The sequence below is a fragment of the Macrosteles quadrilineatus genome, unplaced genomic scaffold (assembly GCF_028750875.1).
Source record: "Macrosteles quadrilineatus isolate MER2022 unplaced genomic scaffold, UCM_ALF_1.0 Scaffold_4__1_contigs__length_99947679, whole genome shotgun sequence".
In the NCBI taxonomy this organism is placed as follows: Eukaryota; Metazoa; Arthropoda; class Insecta; order Hemiptera; family Cicadellidae; genus Macrosteles; species Macrosteles quadrilineatus.
Window position 1 is genome coordinate 28,818,664 of NW_026542597.1, and position 21,461 is coordinate 28,840,124.

Consider the following 21,461-nt stretch of genomic DNA (forward strand, 5'->3'; position numbering starts at 1 on the left):
CAGAATTTCGGGAGTAAATTACACTCCCTCTCAGAAAGCAGGAATTTTGGCATTTTTTACAAGAAGCTGGGTTATACTAACAATAATAATACAAATTAGGTAACATAAATGGCCTCCATCTGATGATATTCAGTTTTGATTCAAACAAATTCTGGTCAAAGAACATAACCTTAGCAATAAGCTTTTCAACTGTTGACATTGAATTTTATTCCCATTACTTACTGATAAATAGAAACTGAAGAAGAATTTGTTCGTAAGGTATTAACAAATTTATGTATTCTCTTAAAAAATTGACATTTCGTCTCTAGGCGCTACAATTTTATGTTCTCTCCTAATGATCTACCATTATTAAATTCAAACTGTCGTCAAGACACGACACAAGTCAAAGGAGAACGGGAATGGGAATGGATGGATGGAGTGGAGTGTGAGTGGACTATCGATATCGCGATGTACTAAATTCTAAAAACGATCGAGCTGTAAAAGTATCGATTTTTCAGTTTCGATATTCGTCAACTAATTTGAGGTGAAAAAGTGCTCACCGGCAATGATTGGTTATAAACAAAAACATAACCTCTCTTAGAGGTTATGACTGGTGATGTTTAGTCCTTTAGTAGGTGGAAATATATAAGGATTTGTACGAATTAAGGTGCATTGTCCCTGAAGCGACTCTTGCGATAGTAGCTGAGCGATAGTAGCTCAGCGATAGTAGCTCAGCGATAGTAGCTCAGCGATAGTAGCTAACCATGTCATTGTCCCTGAAGCGATTGTTCTAGAGCGATTCTGTATATTAGTTTGCTGACTTTCGAGTGAATTGGTGCTATGAGTGCCATGACACCTCCTAATTTTAAAACGTTTTTACTAGCTCGCTTTTTTGTCCGGTACAAACTTTGCAATAAATTTTAAACTAACTTCCCGACCAGCTAGAGAAATGAAACTAGAGAACACAGCTCACAAATGGATGACAATGTAATACTATAACATTTAATTTTCATATTTTCCTTGGGCTAAGCCCCATGGGCTTCCAAATTTTCCATGTTTACATTTTGAAGTCAGCCGTAAATACTTAAATTCGACAGTTCGAAAAGCTTGGGTAGAGGTACAGGTTTTGCTCCCGAGAGATTCTAAATATAAAATAAGCAGTTCAAAGGAAATATAAAACATATGACTTCAGATAATAAGGGTTTGGTATGTATTAACAGGCCATATAAAATAGATTTAACATATTTACACATTAAAGACTAAAAAGTAGAAAATAAATTATAAATAAAAATCCTTTTTTTTAAATGCCACGTTTTTAAACGCACTAAAAAGTAAAAATAATTTATAAATATGTGGAGGGAAATACTTAAAATATTTAAAACTAAAAACGTGGGGTGCATGCAATAGATAACAATAGTTCAATAGGTAAAGATAATTGTAAATCAGCATGCGCCCACGTTTTTTTTTTAATCTTACAAGTATTTATTCTCCCCACATATTTATAAATTATTTTTTACTTTATAGTGCGTTTAAAAACGTTGCATTTTTAAAAAGTATTTTCATTTATAATTTATAATAGTAGCGATTTAATATTACGTACATATCTGATATCTTCTTTAGGGGTAAAAAACAGTTTTGTTTTCTTAGAAGACATTACGAGCAAAACAAGTCTACACACAACACGAATCGCTCAGCGACTGCGACTCTGACTGCCCTCAGAGCAGACCCGCTACAGTCGCTGTGTTCAGCCGCTAGCCGCTCCAGTCGCAGTCGCGTCAAGGACAATGGTCCCATTTGAAACAACGCTAACCAGTGCTCAGCTACTATCGCTCAGCTACTATCGCTCAGCTACTATCGCTCAGCTACTATCGCAAGAGTCGCTTCAGGGACAATGCACCTTTAAGTAGTATGGCGTAAACTATCGTACGTAACTCGTCCAAAATGTGTTTACCGGACTCGTATGGTAATCCCGTACTCGACTTCGTCTCGCACGGGAACGACCACACTCGTCCGGTAAACACTTATTTTCAGGACTAGTAACGTAATATACTATTTCGAATATCACTAAAGTTATTTGTGCAACTAGTGAGCAAAGTGAGCAAACGACTCACTCGAGAGAAATAATTACTCGCGAGCCGTAGGCGAGTGAGGAATATGGTTCTCGAGTGAGGCAATTGCACTTTGCACTTGTGTTGCACATTATATTTTTCCTACAGTTACCATAAAACAAATAAATTGGTAAAGAAACGTAACATATTTTTACACAGAAGTTAACTTTTAATATGACATTTAGATACAACAACAGTACAACTGCTGATCAGCTGATTTACAGCCAGTGCTGCCAACGTATTTTGCGCGCGTACGACCTTGTCTGCATGTTACGCGCTCACTATTTCGTGCCTTCATGTTGCAAATCTGGAGTGAGACAAAGTAATGAAGAGCGAATTGGATACTTTGCTTTCTCAAATCAGTGAGAGAACATGTACATCGTTAGGTAACTGTAGGAAAAATTATTATTCTATCTTGTTGTTATTATTTTTTTGCAATGCTGTTTTGTTCAAGAATCAAGAATTTTTATTGTCTTGTGTTTCATTGTATTTTATTGGCAAATACAGTATTATTTGACACTGTATTTTATGATATTTGTACTGTATTTGACACTGTATATTCAATGGTTGTATGTAACTTCTTTCTTTTGTTATTTCCAATTCAATTGTTATCTTTTCATTCTGCTCACGTACTTAAAACACATATTATTTTGTAAATGACGTGTCCTTTGAAATGAATAAATAAATAAATAAAATATATTTGAGGACAAACTGTCCGGATGAACTTTTACATCTTGAATATTGTACATAACTTTAACATAATATTTCTATTTTATTTAAATGGGAAATTCGCTAAAAATATAGTTGTAACATTTCAAAGTGGTTAATCCATGTTCCTACTTAATAGACCTATACTCGAGTTTTACTCTATGGCGTAAGTTTTTTATTAAACTATTCCCGCCATAGAGTTATTTTTAATTAGATCAAGTAAGTGTAGTGATGGGAGAATCGAATACTTTAAAGAATCGAATACCGTGAATTCGTAGCCTCCCCTGTATTCGAATACTTTTACGAATACTTGTATTCGAACACCTTTGAGTATGCAAAGCATGGAAAATGAGTGTGTAATTCTTTTTTCCCGTTCTTTTGGCCACTGTTATTTCGTTTTACAGTAATTAATTAATTAATATAATTTATTCTATGTAATTTTAAATTATATGATTTTTAAAAGGTACATTTATTTTGACTTATAATTATTTCATGGTCAGTTACAGTCTTATTAATGTATTATTTTCTATTATATTAACTAATTAATATCTTAAATAATATGTCTTATTCATTTGTATGGATAATTTACATCAGATATGCATGTTATTTTGCCATGTAACTATATAAATCGGTTGTAGTTATAATACATTCTATTCAATTGCCCTCTACCAGTAGTAACCTAATATTTTAAATATCCAATATATTCTAAATGTTAACGATTAATAATAATCTTATGTAAATTATAGGGCTAATGGTAAAACTATAACGAATAGATGAAAACAAATGCTGCAGTAAAAACATTAAATACTCTTACGAATGCTACGGATTCGTAAGATATTCAAAAGGGAATTCAGTAGTTGAAAAAGTGTTGAATACATTTTTGAGTCCCCCGAATTCGCTTTCTAGATGCAAGAAATCCTGCAAAATCTGAGGTCAAGAGTATTCACAAAAAAGTATTCGTACGAATCTGAAGTATTCGAATCTACGAATACTCGGGCTGTATTCGAATACTATTCGATTCTGTATTCGATTCTCCCATCACTAAGTAAGTGTAAAAATTAAAATCTAGACAAGACAAAACGACCGACGAGCTGAATTTCATATGACATCAGTTTTTATCTGCTTTATGAGGTAGTATATTTAACTGGATTAGTAATTTCTATATTTGACAATTTTTATGCTAAGATTATTACTTCGCAACTCTTAAAATGCAACGCGAATGATTTTTTCTATAATTTACAATTCAAAAGTTGAGGTTATGTTTGTCATCCACAGTGGCTTTTATAGGCTAGTGCTTAATTCATACAACTACGAGCATAATTTCTACAACAATTTATATTTAACCTCCCATTACTTAATAGGTAAAACCTGAATTGTCATTGAGGAGGTTTACAAATATATCCGATAAAGGGACAATCGAAATAGGCCTACGCTATCATTCATGTTTTTTTATCAATAAGTTGGTTTATGATCCAGACCAAGGCTTTAATGTCTTATAAACAATTGCTATTTAGCTTGAGTGCACAGTTAGTTGTGTAGGAAGGTAAGTCTTTGAAATGTTAGTGAACGAAAACTAATCTAACCTGACTAAGGGAGGACTATAGTTACACCTAAGCTAAAGTAAAATAAAGTTCATCAGGTAGGCCTAAACAATTGTATAATTTTTATGGGTACACTTCCATATCCGTTGGCACAAACAACTGAATGAAAATATCGATCGATATATCGATTACGATATATCAGGGTTTTGTTAGTTAGGTAAGGTTAACCTAACCTAACTAACCAAATGATATATCAACTTAAACATTTGAATAATCAATATTACTCATTCAGTTGTTTGTGCCAACAGATATGGAAGTGTACCCATTTTTATTAATTAGGGACTTGACTTACTTGAATATTTATTTTTCAGATAAATGCTATCTTCAGTTCTTTGAATAATAAAAACCATGCAAAACGGAGGCACAGATTTTGAATGTAGAATATGTTTCGAAATATTTCTATATCCTGTGTGCCTTCCGTGCAAACATCGCTTTTGCAAGGCATGCCTAGATAAGCACATAGACAACAACAACATGTGCTGCCCAATATGCAGGTATCGTGTTTCAAACTGGCTACGGCAATTGCGGCGAAACAATGCTGATATTGTCGACAAACCTTTCTGGGAGAAGGTGCAGAAAATATACCCTTTAGAAGCCAGGAAAAGAATCAATGGCAAAATAGATTATGAAAGTAAGTTTAAAGTTGATTTCATTTAAGTTATCTTAAATAATTAAGTTGAGGTAGCCTACGGTTAGTTAAAATCCTTTAATAATTTGGCTGCCTCAATCAGGAAAAAATGTCAGCTGCTGTTGAAAGAAGTGTGAGTTTAACTTCTGAATGGTTTGCATAAAATAAATTCCTTGTCGGCAAGGACAAATTAATTTACCATCTATGATTTTTAGTCTGCAGCCTCTCTAACTTGCTCCTTAATTTGAGGAAATTAAGTTTAACCATTGACTAGGCCTAAGTTATTGGATACAGAAGTGGAATAGGCCTACCATCTATGTAGCCTAAACCAGCTGCCACCAATTTTTACATAAAAAATTTAGTTGTGTAACAAAATGTACTAGTTGCTCTGCCCGTGCTTCGCTACGGGGTGAGAATGCAGAAAAGAATACTTTAGTTTTACTATAAGAAACTATTATATAGGTACTATAAGAAACAGTTGCAACACATTTACCAGGAAACATATAGGCAAAGGATCAATCGGGCTTATTTGATTATTTAATTTAAGATCTCTTAATGTATTACAATCACTTTATATAGTGTATTGCATTTAAAATATATGCAAAATAATAATTCATTGAACAAATGGCACCAAGAAACTATTCTCCTTGTAAACCAATTAAATTAAATAGCAGAAAAGCATTTCTGACAACAGCTGGAGTTTCATAACAATATTTGTTTCCCATGTTAATCTTATGGAGAAATACAAAACTTTAAAGGGCCCCAGGGCCTCACTCTCTAATTATTTCCCTATAAAGGAAGTTTCCTGCACAACTTCACGTTACGCTCTTTCCAATGACACCAAAAACATGTCAATCGGCTCAGTAGTTTCGGAAGAGTAATTGTCACAAAAACCTGCTTGCGTATTAAATAAGTACTATTATCCCTGTTACTCGAATTCGAGCAATTGCTAAGTATTACAGGCGTTATTTTAAAACGAACTTCAACCAAGTCAGCAAATATTTGTAGCAAACTGTTTTATTAGCAAACTTATTGACTGTTTACAATTAACCTATGCTCGTCTTCTCACTTTTGATTTCTGACAACAGCTGGAGTATCATAAAAATTTTTGTTTCCCATGTTAATCTTATTGAGAAATAAGAAACTTTAAAGTGCTCCAGGGCCTCACTCTCTCATTATTTCCCTTAAAAGAAAGTTTCCTGCACAACTTCACGCTACGCTCTTTCCAATGACACCAAAAACATGACAATCGGTCTAGTAGTTTCGGAGGAGTAATTGTCACAAAAGATCTGCTTGCGTATTAAATAAGTAATATATATATAGATAGATTAGTGTCTAAAACTCTATCATCTACCTTATTTTTGTTGCTGACATAGTTGATAGGTCATAACAGTTGCTATAGCTCATAATAAGTCATTCCATAAGTTTTACCTTACCTTACCTCCTTGGCCACTCAAACCTAAGAAGGTTTTTGGCCTCGCCAACAAGTTGCCTCCACTGCTGCCTATCTGCCGCCATGTCAAGAGATGCCCTCACTCTGCATAGGTCCTTCTGGACTTGGTCTCTCCATCTCAACTTCGGTCTTCCTAGCGGGCGAGTGCCTCGTGGTTGTCCATTGGCGATCTTCTTAAGCACACTTTCTTCTTCCCTTCTTTCTACATGGCCTGCCCATCTCAGTCGTCTACTCTTCACTATGGCTACAATGTCCGGTTCTTTGTACAGTTCTCGGAGCTCTCTGTTTTTTCTTATTCGCCACATACCTTCTTCATTTATAGGTCCGAAAATCTTCCTCAAAATTTTGTTCTCAAAAATTATAAGTTTGTTTTCATGATTTTTAGTTAATGTCCAGGTTTCCGAACCATATAAAAGCACTGGTTGAATTAAAGTTTTATAGCTTCTTAATTTTGTGTTTTTGGATAGTATTTTTGAACTAAATATTTTTGATACGCCCCAGAAACATTTGGTTGCTGCAATCAGTCTCTTTTCTATTTCTGTTCCTCTTTCGTTATTCCAGTTAACTGAGACTCCGAGGTATTTAAATTCGTTTACTCTTACAAAATTATGGTTATTGACCCTAAAAGGTTCAGCTCCTTCAGTTTGGGTTCTTCCGACTTTCAGATATTTTGACTTCTCTTCACTTATTTTAAGTCCAATCTTATTTGCTTCCCTTATAATAATCTCAGTAAGCTTACCTAGGTCCTCTTTTGATTCTGCAACTAATGCAACATCATCCGCAAAAGCAAGAGTTTTAGTTAGTAAAAAACATCGTTTAGCCTATCCAACAGAAATTAGTAGGCCTAATTTAGATCAGTGCAATCTGTCGCTGGCTCAAATCAACTACGATGAAATAGATTTAAAAACTGGCGACAATTCTAACATGGGGATGCAATGTCTAGTTGTATGAATAGTCTAAGGTTTAGGCCTAATTTAGAGGAAAAACTGAACTTAGTTGTCTTTTTCCAAGTAAAAGTAAGCCCTAGTGACACTGTTTAATTTGTCTTTATTTTCCATAACTCATTCACCAGTTTACTTGTAGCCTATAACTTACATGCTGAAGATTTCCTTGGGATAAATCAGTACATTATTCTAATCAGTGTTTTTTTTTCTTCAATTTGTAGATGAACTTATAGATTTGTCGGACTATTTTCAAAGGTTATTTTCTTTTAGGCTCCCTAATTCACTATTGGGAAAGACTTTCCTCTATTAATGAGACAGAAAAAAAACGTTCCACTACGGTCCACAAGGCACTCTTAGATGCGGGGCAAATAAGAAGAGAATGGAATGAAGACTGGCGTGGTTGGTCCGAACCAGTGTATCAAAACTGTCGCAATATTCTGCGAAGTGTGATTAACTACCCAAACAATCAAAGTAAAATATATGTTATCTCTAATTATAATTCTTTTTTGTTTTGTAATTAACTTGCATGTATTTGTTCTGCATTTTAGTGAATTTCCCTTGGGAAGTAGCTATTACTGCAGGTGGCACGTGAGACCTAAACCCACGACCGATATACTTTTTCATTTTGATTTCTCTAGAGGCCAAAACATCATTTGTTCACATTATACATGTATAGCCTATTTCTATTTATATATTATTCTAGGCTGGATTTGTAGAGAATGATGGACGATAAAGTATGAACAGTGCTAATAGATATTTACCTTACAAGTGAAATAGTGTGTTTATAGTGTGAGTGAGTGGGTCTTTAGTTTAGTTTTAAGAGCGTTTTTACATCACGCAGGAGAATGGTTGCGCAATGAGCGGAAGCGAGTTGCATAATTCACCTAAGTGATGTAAACACGCTCTTGGGTAACGTGTAACGTACAAGATTTTACCTGACCCGACAATATACAGGGGGTTACGTACAACATTAGGCTTTTCATTATCCATTTCACTCATCTTCTAACAGTAACGTTCTATTACAAACAAAAGCTAGGTTAGGATAATTCTTTAAAGCATAACAATAAAATTCAAGCGCATAGCTGATTTGTAGTATTAAACGTCGTTGGCTCCATAGAGGTTTAATTTTTTAAGTTGAGCACCCAATGTCATTTAAATTGGTTTCATTACCTCACCGATTGAGTTTTTGAAACTTTACTTCACTCGTGAAGTAAAGAAGTTGTATACATCACGCTTGGGATAGGAAAGTTTAACATGGCGGGCTAGGTAATATTCATTTATTAGTTTATTTATTTTATTGACTTTTTGTTCAGTTTTGATAAAATTTGGCTTGAAGATGTAGGGCAGGACATAGGCCTACGGTACTTGAATCAGTTTGCAAACCACCATGACCTTAGAAACAGGGTATTTTTGGGTAAAAATTGGTTTTTCCTAATTTTTTCACTCTAAACATAAAATTCTCATTTCTCTTTAAACTATTTCAAAGAGGTTAAAAATCAAATATATTAGTAGGCTATTTTTATTGAATTGTTTTTTTGTGTGTTTGTAGCCTAATTATTATGAAGAATATTAAAAAAAAAAAAAAATGTTAAATGCCCATGTTTATTAGTATGAAAATTAGTAAAACATTGTAAATTAATTTGCTTGTTTATGGATATATTCTGATCAAACTTGGCAAATTTATTTATTTTATACAAAGCTCTTAATATTTTAGCCTACTAAAAACCACACTTTATTGCCGGTCCCTGTTGCAGTAAACCTGAGTAGGCTACTTGTTAAATCTAATTTTATATAGGGGTTTAATAGCAAATTCAATCAGGCGAATGGCAATTTGCTTAGTCTGAAGGTTTGCTGCAGCAGAGGTATTTTCCATTTAAGTTAATCTTTGTTTGGTAATCTTACTAATATCATAAATGTGTTTGTGTGTTTGTTTAAAGTTCAATCACGCATTAACTACTGGACGGATTGGGCTGAAATTTGGCATGATGATAGCTCACATTCCCTATTAACATATACAGTAGACTCCCTCTTATCCGGACCCTCAAGACCGAGGCCAGTCTGGTTATAACTGGTTTTTCTGGTTAAACCGATGTCCCCAAAATCTCGTTAAAACGGTCCGTTTAAATACATACTCTATACAGTATTTGACTTAAAATTAGGAGAGCATTGTATTTAGACACGTAATCACTGGTCTCAAATCTTTCCCATGAGAACAGTCGTTTCAGTACCGTCCACTTCCTGCCAATCTAGTCCGGTTAAACCGATGTGCTAATAAAAATTATCCGGATAAAGAGATGTCACTTCTACCAAGTGTAGTCCATATAAACCGATGTCCGGTTAAAAGGTGTCCGGATAAGAGGGAGTATACTGTAGGCATATTCTTATCTCAAAAATCCTTTCGGGCTCTGCCCCAGTGGCTCTGTAGTTCCCCATATTAACCTTATGAGTATTCATATTTAAAGGGAATTAAAGAATTTAGTCTGGTTCTATGATATTCAGAATTATTAAAAAGGTATAAGATCTACCAACAGTGTTCAGCACTTACTTTTTTTCATTTTTTGAAAACAGCTACTTTGAATTAAGCAGCAACAAAAAAATGATAGGCAATGAGAACTGTCAAAGTAGGATTTTAGATCGTTTATGTTTTTAATTGCATGAATAATTTGTGATATTTTGCAAATTATTAATTAATAACAAGCAGTTACCTGGCATGCGTTGCTGCACTTAACAACTATTATTTTAAATGGTAATTTGTTCTTTACGATAAATAATAAAAAGTGTACACAAAAAAAACATGGAATAATTTAACTTACTTAATTGCCAGTGGATAAACAATGTTTTTTCATTAGGTGTATAGATTGTATAAGTTTTTAGGCGTACGTACCACCACGTGAGTACGCAACATACAGCTGTCCGTGTGAAAAGCATGTATTTTCTAAATTTAAACCGACAACACTTGATACATGTAGCTTAGTGTGAATGTCAATTTATTGCAAACTGTATTCGGTCCATGGCGAATACAGTTTGTCAGTTGCTGCCTTCATACCATACTATATAGCTTGAATAATCTGTCATTGAATGCTGTTGTAGTGTTGTAATATAAGTCCTTTCTTAAAAAAGGTCTTTGTTACCTTTGGAGGAGTCAGTTGAAAGATTCAATCTGATGCCCCCTCCCTGGACCTAAAACTTCATCCACCACAGGTTAAAAATCATTAAATAGGACACTGATAGCACAGAAAACATACTACGGTACTATAACCCAGAATGCCAAGCGCATGGTAAAAAGCATTAAGTGTTTTGAGAGAGCATTGCCTCTCAATTCGTTGGCAGCGCCACCAGCGTTGCAATGCACTCAGCATAGCAACGCTAGTGGTGCAGCCTACGAATTGACAGGCAAAGCTCTCTCAAAACACTTACGCTTTTTACCATGCGTTTGGCATTCTGGGTTATAGTAGTATGTTTTCTGCGCCAATAGATTTGTATATTATGTTTTTAAAAAAAACCTTGCAATGTCTGTTACCGAAAACATGGCCTGGTTTAGGCAAATTTGTTGTCCTAAAGTATTGAAAGTGATTATTCCAAGAATTCCAAATTGTAAGTATTATGACTAAAATGATTGCTGATTTTGTCTTGATTTTTTTAGGCTCTTTACAGGATAGTGAAATTCCAATAAGAAGACTGGCTAAGCCTGGAGAAATACACAAAGAATACGAGGAGTTCCTTCAAAAAGAATCTGAAGAAAAAAGGAAAAAAGATGAGGAAAACTTCAGGTTAAGTCAGCATATGATAAAGATGATTGAGGTAACACAACCTTTTTTTATTTATAGAATTTATTTTTATTAGCCTAATTATTTTGGATGCAGAGAGATCTGTATGATTTTTCCAATTTTGAAATGTTATAAAGCAAGTACTTTTTAGGGTGTTTAATAATTACTCAGACTCTGAATCAGTCTCTTTAACTGACATAAAACATTCATCACACACAAAAAATTTATCTTTACCTTTTGTAAAACTGCTTGACAAGAACAAATAGAGCCGCTTTAAATACATCTAAAGGCTTTAAGAAAATTTTCCATGTAGGGGAATAGCTATTACTAGGTCTTATGGTAAGACCTAGACTGCTTGATTTTTTGTATTTCCAAAAAAATCACCACTGTAGCCAGTGGCGTAGCGACAGTGGAACGAGTGGAGCAGTCGCTCCATGGCAGCAAGCACTAGGGGGCGGGGGCAGCGCCAGACTAGGACTTTTTTTTAGCTATCCTGTTTTGAGGAGATTTCTATGTAAGGATAAGTTCTGTCCAATGAACTTAATTTAAATTCATGTTTTTATTTTCAAACACCCTAATCAAATAGGTTAAATATAATAAACCCAATTAAAATTTGAATCTATGTTTCTAAAAATTATTATGTCTATATTGCCCCCTGGCTACACCACTGCCCGGTGCCCAAATTTATATATCTTACTAATATTATAAATGTGAAATTTTGTGTGTTTGAAGTTCAATCACGCATTTAAACCACTGGACGGATTGGGCTGAAATTTGGCATGATGATAGCTTACATTCCCGATTGACATATAGACATATTCTTATCTCAAAAATCCTTTCGGGCTCCGCCCCAGTGGCTCTGTAATTCCTGATGTTAACCTTATGAGTATTCATATTTAAAGGGAATTAACGAATTTAGTCAGCTGTTTCAACAAAGAAGTTGGTTCTCTGATATGGAAAAGCATTAAAAAGTTATAAGAGTTACCAACAGGGTGCAGCACTATATTTTTTTGCATTTATGAAAACAGCTAATTTGAACTAAGCAGCAACAAAAAACTGTGATTCCCAATGAGAACTGTCAAAGTAGGATTGTTTACAGTTATGTTTATGTTTTTCATTTCATGAATAATTTGTGATATTTTGCGAATTGTTGATCATTTATTTTTCTGAAGTGAAGTGGTAGAACATTATGGCTATGGTAGATGTGTAATACTATAGAATACTGTAAATTTATAAAAGCAAATTTTATCAAACTGTGTCCTCCCTTATTGCAAACGCAAAGCTTGAGTATAACTGCATTAAGCATTTTATACTTATATTCCAACCCCGTACGAAGGATGGGTACTCTGCTAGTACTTTATATAAGATGTATTACATCAGAAATTTAATAGTTCCAGAGCATTGTGGGTAAAAACTAATATTTTTCGGGAATGTTGCTGAAAGTCAACAGTCCCGGAAGATCAAATAATTTATACCTGTGCCGCTAGGTCAAAAACTACAATGTTTGCAGTGTCTGTAGATCAAAAATCCCAGAAAGTCAAATAGTACAGTCCGGGCTAAAAGTTTAGTCTATGTTAAAGCAATTGACTTATTGGGAATTTGACCTAATGCAACAGCAGGATTAATATAACGAAATACGGTAAAATACAAGTTCAGTTTCGCTGAGTCAAAAGTGTCGGAAGATCAAAAGCAATAAAAGTGAACGTCGATTCAGTGTAAAGTAGACCTCCTGCAACGCTTACTACACCAACAAAACTCGCTTTTAGTTACTTCGTGTTTTGTCATAATTAGAATAGAGCTAAAATTATCATATTTGGTACATAGCTTATTTATTAATGCTTCTTGCCAACTGTTTGGTCAACACTGTAAATAGGTATAGTTTATGTAATGAAAAGCCTTTCGTCAAAATTTGTGGCATAAAATACACGCAAGGACGATCTGAACATTTCTGGTTATTATATACGTTTGTAAAAGGAGATCCATTTAATTGTAGAACTATTTTATGAGTTATAATGTAGTCTACATATAAACTGTGTAATGTATTACGCCACGGAAGGGTTGAAACCTGTCCAAACTATCATATATATTATTATAACGTAAATGGGGTTTTTTCACGATTCTGAATCAACCAGTCGATGGATTTTCATTAGTTTTGTGTTGAAAGAAAGACAATTTTGAGAACTAGATAATTTCAAAGCCATAATTTAAAATTAATGTCCCAGTTTTTTATAAATTAAGTTTTAGTTTTTAAAAAGTCTAGCAGCCGATGCTAACCTTCTCCAATAAGTCAATGCTTCTAGCTAGCTTTTAGTACATTATAATTTGCTTAACATAACAGCTGTAACATTCAGTATTTGTGACACAAATTCAGCATTTGGAAGAAAATTCAAATACATACTTATGGTTGACTTATTTATACTATGTATGTGTAATGCTGACCATTGATACATTTAATTCTTCGGTACGAGGATGGCAGTTTAATTAAATGTGCATAGTAAAATACAGTAGTAGGATGTTCAAATTATTTTTTAAAGTATTCTTTGTAATCATCGATTTGTTTTAGTCCAATATAAATTGTTTTAACTAACAGCTGGTTGAATGTGCTATGTATACTTATAAAAGGCAAAGCCCTCACTGACACACTCACTCTCACTCACGCATCATCACTAATTCTCCCACTTCCCATTTACCTAGGAGGCTGAAATTCGATACACCGATTCTTTGGGCATTAAATAGGAAAACTAAGTAGTTTTTATTATGATCGGGCATTCGGGCTCCGCCCCAGTGGCTCTGGAGTTTCCCATCTTAACCTTATGATTTTTCATATTTAAAAGGAATTAATGAATCATAACAGCTGTGTCAATTTAACAATTTATGACAACAGCTAATTTGCAACCAAAAGCTGAGTGAGCGTTTCGAACGAACTTCAACCTGGAGGCGAGTTAACCCCAAGGCAAGTGAGCTCAGCGAACGAGCTCCAACCTAAAGGTGAGAGAGCGTAGCGAACGAACTTCAACCAGGACTTGATTGAGCCATGCGAACGAGCTAATCTTGAAAATTAATTAGTTTAACGGGGCAAAGCCAGCGGGTACAGCTTGTTATTCTATAGAATTATTAGGTTTTTAGCTGTCATCGTTATTCGGGGACCGAGCAGGTCCCTAGCAGCGACCACAGAATTAAAATTTTAATTTTAATTCTGTGGTCGCTGGTCCCTAGGGCCGCAAAATTAGCTGCCCGCTTACTTACTTAAAACATGAATGCATATTAAATACACAATCAGTATCCATAGAATTATTTTATTGTCACCGTTGCCTAGCAACAATTTATTTTTATTTTTGCTGATGCCTCGAATTATTTCTTCACATAACCTTAAAGTTGTAGTTGTGCTAACCATCAGTGTGCATTATTATAGAGGTGAATAGTGGCAATAGGGTATAGTGTGGTGCAAAATAGCGTTCGTACCACGGACCGAAATGGTTTTGCAGCTCTCGATCGAGACGAAGTCGAACTATCTCGAGCCGGCAAAACCTTATTTTTGGCCCTAGGTACGAAATATACTATTAAATGGGTTGTAGCTTAATCGGGTTTCAACTTTATTTAATTTACAGTCTGTTTCAAAAGTAGAAAAATAAGCAAATACATTAACAATAATACAACGTTAAAAGTATAGTGATTTACCACTCTCAACACTAGCTGACAAAGATAATTTTGATAACACAGCCGAATCTGAATGGGAGGTTTAAATGTCGTAAATGGTGTTGTGATTGTCCAATAAATTTAGTGCAAGATGAGAGCTCGCCTTGTGGTCGGAAACTTGACCAAAAGTATGTATTTTTCCAACTTATCTATATTTACCCTATGCTATAAATAAGACATGTAAATGGAGTTTCTTCTATTTGGTTTTATTTTCTGTTTACATTTAGTTGTTATTTCGTTACCTACATGGCAACCCATACGGCCCAAGTTATTTTTAAAATTTTAAATTCGTTTCTTGTGTTTATTTTTGAGCCTATTTTAATTTATAAAGGGATTCATCACATCTACAGGAAAATATCTTTCATTTGGTACCAACCGCGTGTAATTCGTTCCAGTAGTATGGTCAGGCTAGCTGTCATAAGTTTTGCAAAAGTTGTTTTGTATAAGACGATTTTGAATGATTTTCCAATTTGATTATCTTTTTTCACTAGATTTTGTAATTTCTTCTTTGACTTTTCAAATTCTAAGATTATTATGAAGTGTTCTGTTAGTAACAAACCAAGGTGCGTTGACAATTTTACGTAGCAATTTTGATTGGTATCGTTGAAAAATTTCAATGTTTGATGTACTTGATGATCCCCAAAGTTGGATCCCATAAGTCCAAATTGGTTTTATAACTTTTCTGCAAAGTAACATTATTTTGTGTACTAAGTTTTGATTTAGATCCAAGAAGACAATTAAGCTTAGTTATTTTAAAATTTAGATATTGTCTTTTAGTCCAGATATGTGCCTTCCAATTAAGCTTTGCATCTAAGTGCATGCCCAAGTATTTTATTTCTGTTACTTTAGGGTGGTAAATATTGTTCATGGATACTGGAGGACATGTAGCCAGATTTAGGGTAAAAGTAATGTTTTCTGATTTATTTTCACTAATTTTGAACCTCCATGTTTTAAAGCAATGTGAAATTTCATCCAAGTTTAACTGTAAATTTGCTGTAGTTTGAACCGGTTTGTCGTGGACAGATAAAATGGTCATATCATCCGCAAATGTGGCAACGATAGTATTTACAATTTCTGGTAGGTCCGATGTAAAGGGAATATACAAGTATGGTTCAAGTACGCTTCCTTTGGGGATTCCTGATTCTATAGGGTAAAGGTCAGTTAAATAATTTTGATGTTTAATTTGGAAAGTTCTGTTTGTAAGATATGATTTTTAAATATGAAAAACTGAATGGGGTAGCTAAATGTGGCATTCTTGTCAATAGTTCGATATATCGATAGTAATATTGTGGTAATATACACTAACACAATCGTAATAAACGAAATAATTTAATTATATTTACTAAACAGATGCTTGTTTGCATTAGCAAAATAAATAACAATTTAGAAGTCATTTTGAGAAGTTATCTTAGTATTTCTGTTAAAGAAATGACATTTCTTCATAATCTTAACATCTCAAATTACTTTAATACTTTCTTCTGAAATGGCTACCATACTAAATTCAAACTCACATAACAAGAAATTAAATAACATCTAAACATAAATTAAAAAGTTTTACACCACAATTAAAAAAACAAATGTACGATTGCTCTTGCTCATTCTTCGTCAGATTAGGCATAGGCACGAGACCCTCCTTCATTGCGCAGTCTGTAGTCTTGGAGATAAGAGAGATATGCGGTAATAGTCCAGGCGCTAAACGGGTTGAGTATGCACTGAAAGTCTGACAAAATTTGACTTTTGATTATTGTTGGGGACAGCTAGTAGATGAAAAAAATCGATGATGTCGCTTTTCTAGGGTGGTCACAACTCGGGGGGGAGGGGGGGAAGTTGCACGGGTCATCGGTTTACGTTTCCGCGTCTAACTCACAAACGGTTAATGATAGAAAGGTGGTTTAAGCGTCTATCTACGCTTAAATATATTGTCTTTCAAAAAGATTATTACAACCTTTCTTCTATCTCTTATACTTTAGGCGCTAATCAACATTTATTGAAAAAAATAAAATTTAAAAATACTTTTAAATGAAATATCGGAAATATTGCGCTTGTTTAGGGCATGTTACAAACTATTTATGGTTAGAAAAACTAACAAGTAGTACAACAGCACCAAGTTTAAGGAAATCTGTGCAAAAACAACAGAGCTACGTTGATTTCAGTAAGAGTAAACGTGGAAAATTCGTAGTAGTATCGAGGCGCGCATGGATGGTACATAGCCCACAGTCAATATAGGTTTGATGCTGTAAGTAACTATGGGAAAGCTGAATTTTTCTATGCTGTTAGACCATGTTGAGATGAGTATTTTCCCAAAAGTCCCCACTCCTACCCCTTTGTGCTTTCCTCTACCCCCCCCCTTTTAGATAAATTTACAGTCTCTTAGAAATTAAGCTATAACTTTAAAACGGGTAAGGATAATAACGTAATCTTTTATTAATCATTTTGTGTTACGATATTTTACAAAAAGTGTATTTACCATGGTATCCTAAATATTCATAGTTAAAAAATATCATAAACATAAAAAAATAATTTTTACGGATTAATTTATGTTACTTTTCTTTTTAGATTTTTTATACGAGGTCGCACAACAAAATGTTTGATACAAAATTTGGGGTGCATAGTTTACATTTTAAAATGATTCATAGTTATTAACAGTTTGTTTGCATATAGTGGTTATAGATAGTACAGTATATTGATTTTACAGGACTCTGGCTTTTTTGTGCACCGCAACAACGAAAAAAATACGTATATTATGGTTTTTGTATTTGAATTTGCCGCTTTATATAGATTATATTAACGTTATGTAGCTCATTCAGTAAATATACAGACTGTAGTGGATAAATATGAATGAATATCGTGCAATTGCTGCTGTACGCCAGAGCCTCATTTTATTATACAGGGTGTCTCACCTAAAGTGAACCAATAGATAACTTTTTTATTATGAGATATAGAGTTAACTTCTTATGGGACACTAACCTTTATTTTAAGATGTTTTTAGTGGTTTTGAATTTTAAAAATATGTTCGCCATTTTCCAATATGGCTGACAACTTTGTTAGTCCTATGGAATACTCTGTATTTTATGATTGTTTTAGAATGTAAACGCACAATTTTTAAACCTTTTTATTCTTGACATTTTTCTCTAAAGCTACTTGTTTAGGAGTTACATCGAAGAAGAAATGGTTTGTGAGTACATCCTGCATCCTGTAGCTCATAAACGAGTAAGTTTAAGAGCGAAAATACAAGGAATAAACAAGTTTCCAAATCACATCTACATAAAAAAAACCATAAAATAAATTGTTCCAATATCAAAGTAAGCTACCATTTTTGAAAATGGTGGCCATTTTTAAAACAACAAAATCAGTATTTTTAACGTATTTTATATATTTTTTTGAACTAGGACTTATATGTGACTTATTTATTCTTTGCACTTTCTCTCTCAACTTACTTGTTTATGAGCTACAGGATGCCGAATGTACACCACAAGCCTTTCTTTTAGATATAACACGCTGTAACTCCTAAATGGGGTAGGTTTAGAAAAAAAATGTCACGAATGAAAAAATAGCTTTTAAATTCTAAAAGAATATTAAAATATAGCGTATTCCATAAGAAATAACAAAGTTGTTGGCCATATTGGAAAATGGTGCATATTTTTTTTATTTGTAACCATCCCTAAAACATTTTTTACAAATAAAGGGGGTCGCCTAGTAAAAAGTTAACTCTATATAGAAAATGAAATTTATGTATGTTCACTATGTAATCTCAACCGGGATGAAACGTGTACCCTTTTATAGCAGAATGTTCAATTTAAAAAAAAGATACGTTAATTTTGGTATAACAAGTTATATTTAAATGAATATGAGTTTTTTTGAATTTTTTAATGGCAAAGATTGGCGGGCACTTGGAAATTATCTTAAAGAGGCGTGGAGTAAAGGGTGGGAATTGATAATGGAGTATAATTATTAAATTTAAGAATTGAGATATCAATACAAAAATGGAAAAATCTATGTAATTTAAAAAAATTATAAAATATTGTTTGTTAAGTATCTATCAAAGTAAATTATAAAATTAACAGGTTTGTTTTATGAATTATTAACTGTTTGTTGTTGGAAAAATTCAGATTCTCAGTAGGCTACATTTAAATTTTCATTATTCATTTAATTGTTATCTGATCTTTATTAGTATGTAGTGCTATTTGTGTATATTCTGTAGTTGAAATCAGTTTATTTTATGAATAATTGTATGTGATTCAAGGATTTTTTTAAAACTGTTTTAAAATATTTCAAAATCAGTGTGTCTAACACAAAACAGACGGTCTTTGACCATTGTTCTTTGCATTTAAATAAAAAACACTGTATTGATATTTTATTACAATGAACACATTTTCTTCTCCTTCTTCTTCATAAATCTGTAATAATTCTTTTTAAATATTTAATTATCTAATAATTCGTTTTGTAAATTATCGTACCGCAAAATTATTAATAAAAGATTGCATTATTATCCTTACCCGTTTTAAAGTTATAGCTTAATTGCTAAGAGGCTGTAAATTTATCTAAAAAGGGGGGTTAGAAAGCACAAGGGGGGAGGAGTGTTGACTTTCGGGGAAATGATGATGAAAATGAAAATGATCATCTCAACATGGTCTAACAGCATAGAAAAATTCAGCTTTCCCATAGTTATTTACAACATCAAACCTATATTGACTGTGGGCTATGTACCATCCATGCGCGCCTCGATACTACTACGAATTTTCCACGTTTACTCTTACTGAAATCAACGTAGCTCTGTTGTTTTTGCACAGATTTCCTTAAACTTTGGTGTTGTTGTACTACTTGTTAGTTTTTCCAACCATAAATAGTTTGTAACATGCCCTAAACAAGCGCAATATTTCCGATATTTCATTTAAAAGTATTTTTAAATTTTATTTTTTTCAATAAATGTTGATTAGCGCCTAAAGTATAAGAGATAGAAGAAAGGTTGTAATAATCTTTTTGAAAGACAATATATTTAGGCGTAGATAGACGCTTAAACCACCTTTCTATCATTAACCGTTTGTGAGTTAGACGCGGAAACGTAAACCGATGACCCGTGCAACTTCCCCCCCCTCCCCCCCGAGTTGTGACCACCCTAGAAAAGCGACATCATCGATTTTTTTCATCTACTAGCTGTCCCCAACAATAATCAAAAGTCAAATTTTGTCAGACTTTCAGTGCATACTCAACCCGTTTAGCGCCTGGACTATAAAGATAAGCAAGAACTGGAAAGGTCCGTTGTGGGTTTGCAATATTTATCTCAAAATTCAGCGCAAGGTTAACTAAATTTTGGAATTAGGGTCTGAATACGTGATTGGTGAAATCCAGGAGGCAATACTGAACTTGCACTACTTATGTTTTATCGCATTTTTTACCTTATCTACCAAAATTATGCTATTTTCCTTTGGCACTTTAGGGGGAAACGACTATTTCACCCTGAAAATCACGTTTGGAAATCGAGAAAAGCTTTAGAAATCGGCGATTATAAGCGCTTGAAAAATCTTTTTTTCTTTTAATGGAAGCCTATTTTTTATTATTCGAGTCATTTCAAACTTCTTTTCCTCTTGCACTTTTTCAGCAAACACATATTTCACCACGAAAAACACGTTTGAAAATCGTTAAAAGCGTTATAAATCATTAATATCGCCACATTTGACTGGTAAGTGTCAATAAAAGAGTGTAAAAGAGTCCTTGGAGCCTAGACGTTGTAACTCATAAAACAATGTAAGAACTACAAAGACAATTTATAATTTAACAATATACTAGATATTTAAATTACAATCACTCTGATGTTTGAAAAAATACTTTTGGGCTGTAAATAAATCTCCAGCTGCTGTCTGAAATTAACGTAATTAACATCGCTCTTATGGGGGACAAATCCAAGATGGCTGTTAGCTTTCATTGACTCCACTGGAGAACAATAAAAAACTACAAAGAACATTTCTAATCTCACACTATACTCGATGTTAAATTATAATCACTTTGGTGTTTGAAAAAATATTTTTGGACGATAAATCGCTCTTCAGCAGCTGTTTGAAATTATCCAAAATGGCCACTAGCCTCCAAGGACTCCCTAAAATAACCTTTAGCTGAGCTCCTCAGCCCTAACCTAAGCTGGGTTTACCCAAAATCGGTAATTTTCGGCACTTTGCTGATCTAAGCATGGGTTAGGTTAGGTTAGGTTAGAGTAAGCTAGGTTGGATTACTTTGGTTTACCCACAAATTGGTAATTTTCGGCACTTTGCTATTTTTTAATAAGTAAGGTAAATTAATAAGTACGCAATTAATAAGTACGGTAAACCATATTACTGCAGAGGCCGGTCTTTATAAGTTATATTGTCTATGAGAGATTTATTTTGGACCTATTTGCATAAGTATGGTGATGCAAATGCAGTTGTCATCGAATTTATAATCATCGATCAGTCTAAGTTTTATTTTGTCAATAAATGTAAATATCCTTTTTGGTTAACAAAGGATGCAACCGAATCTGTAAATTAAGACAAGTATGCGAAAAACTTAAGTTTTCCAACCACCATTATTGCCTTGTTTACAACTA

The 21,461-nt window shown here is 33.6% G+C and overlaps 1 protein-coding gene across 4 annotated transcripts in view; it reads left to right on the forward strand.

Annotated features, from left to right (window-relative positions):
- The first annotated feature begins 3,853 nt into the window (after positions 1 to 3,853).
- The window catches only part of LOC128991878 (E3 ubiquitin-protein ligase rnf168-like), a 39,134-nt gene continuing 21,526 nt past the window's right edge, over positions 3,854 to 21,461 (forward strand). For 2 of the 4 annotated variants that reach the window (XM_054415128.1, XM_054415129.1), the window contains exons 1-4: positions 3,854 to 3,926; positions 4,708 to 5,027; positions 7,692 to 7,892; positions 11,065 to 11,222. In XM_054415128.1, coding sequence (XP_054271103.1) covers positions 4,745 to 5,027; positions 7,692 to 7,892; positions 11,065 to 11,222 — 642 coding nt within the window. In that variant the 5' untranslated portion in view covers positions 3,854 to 3,926; positions 4,708 to 4,744. The remainder of the gene's footprint in view (positions 3,927 to 4,707; positions 5,028 to 7,691; positions 7,893 to 11,064; positions 11,223 to 21,461) is intronic. The other 2 variants (XM_054415130.1, XM_054415131.1) reach the window with 2 other exon arrangements.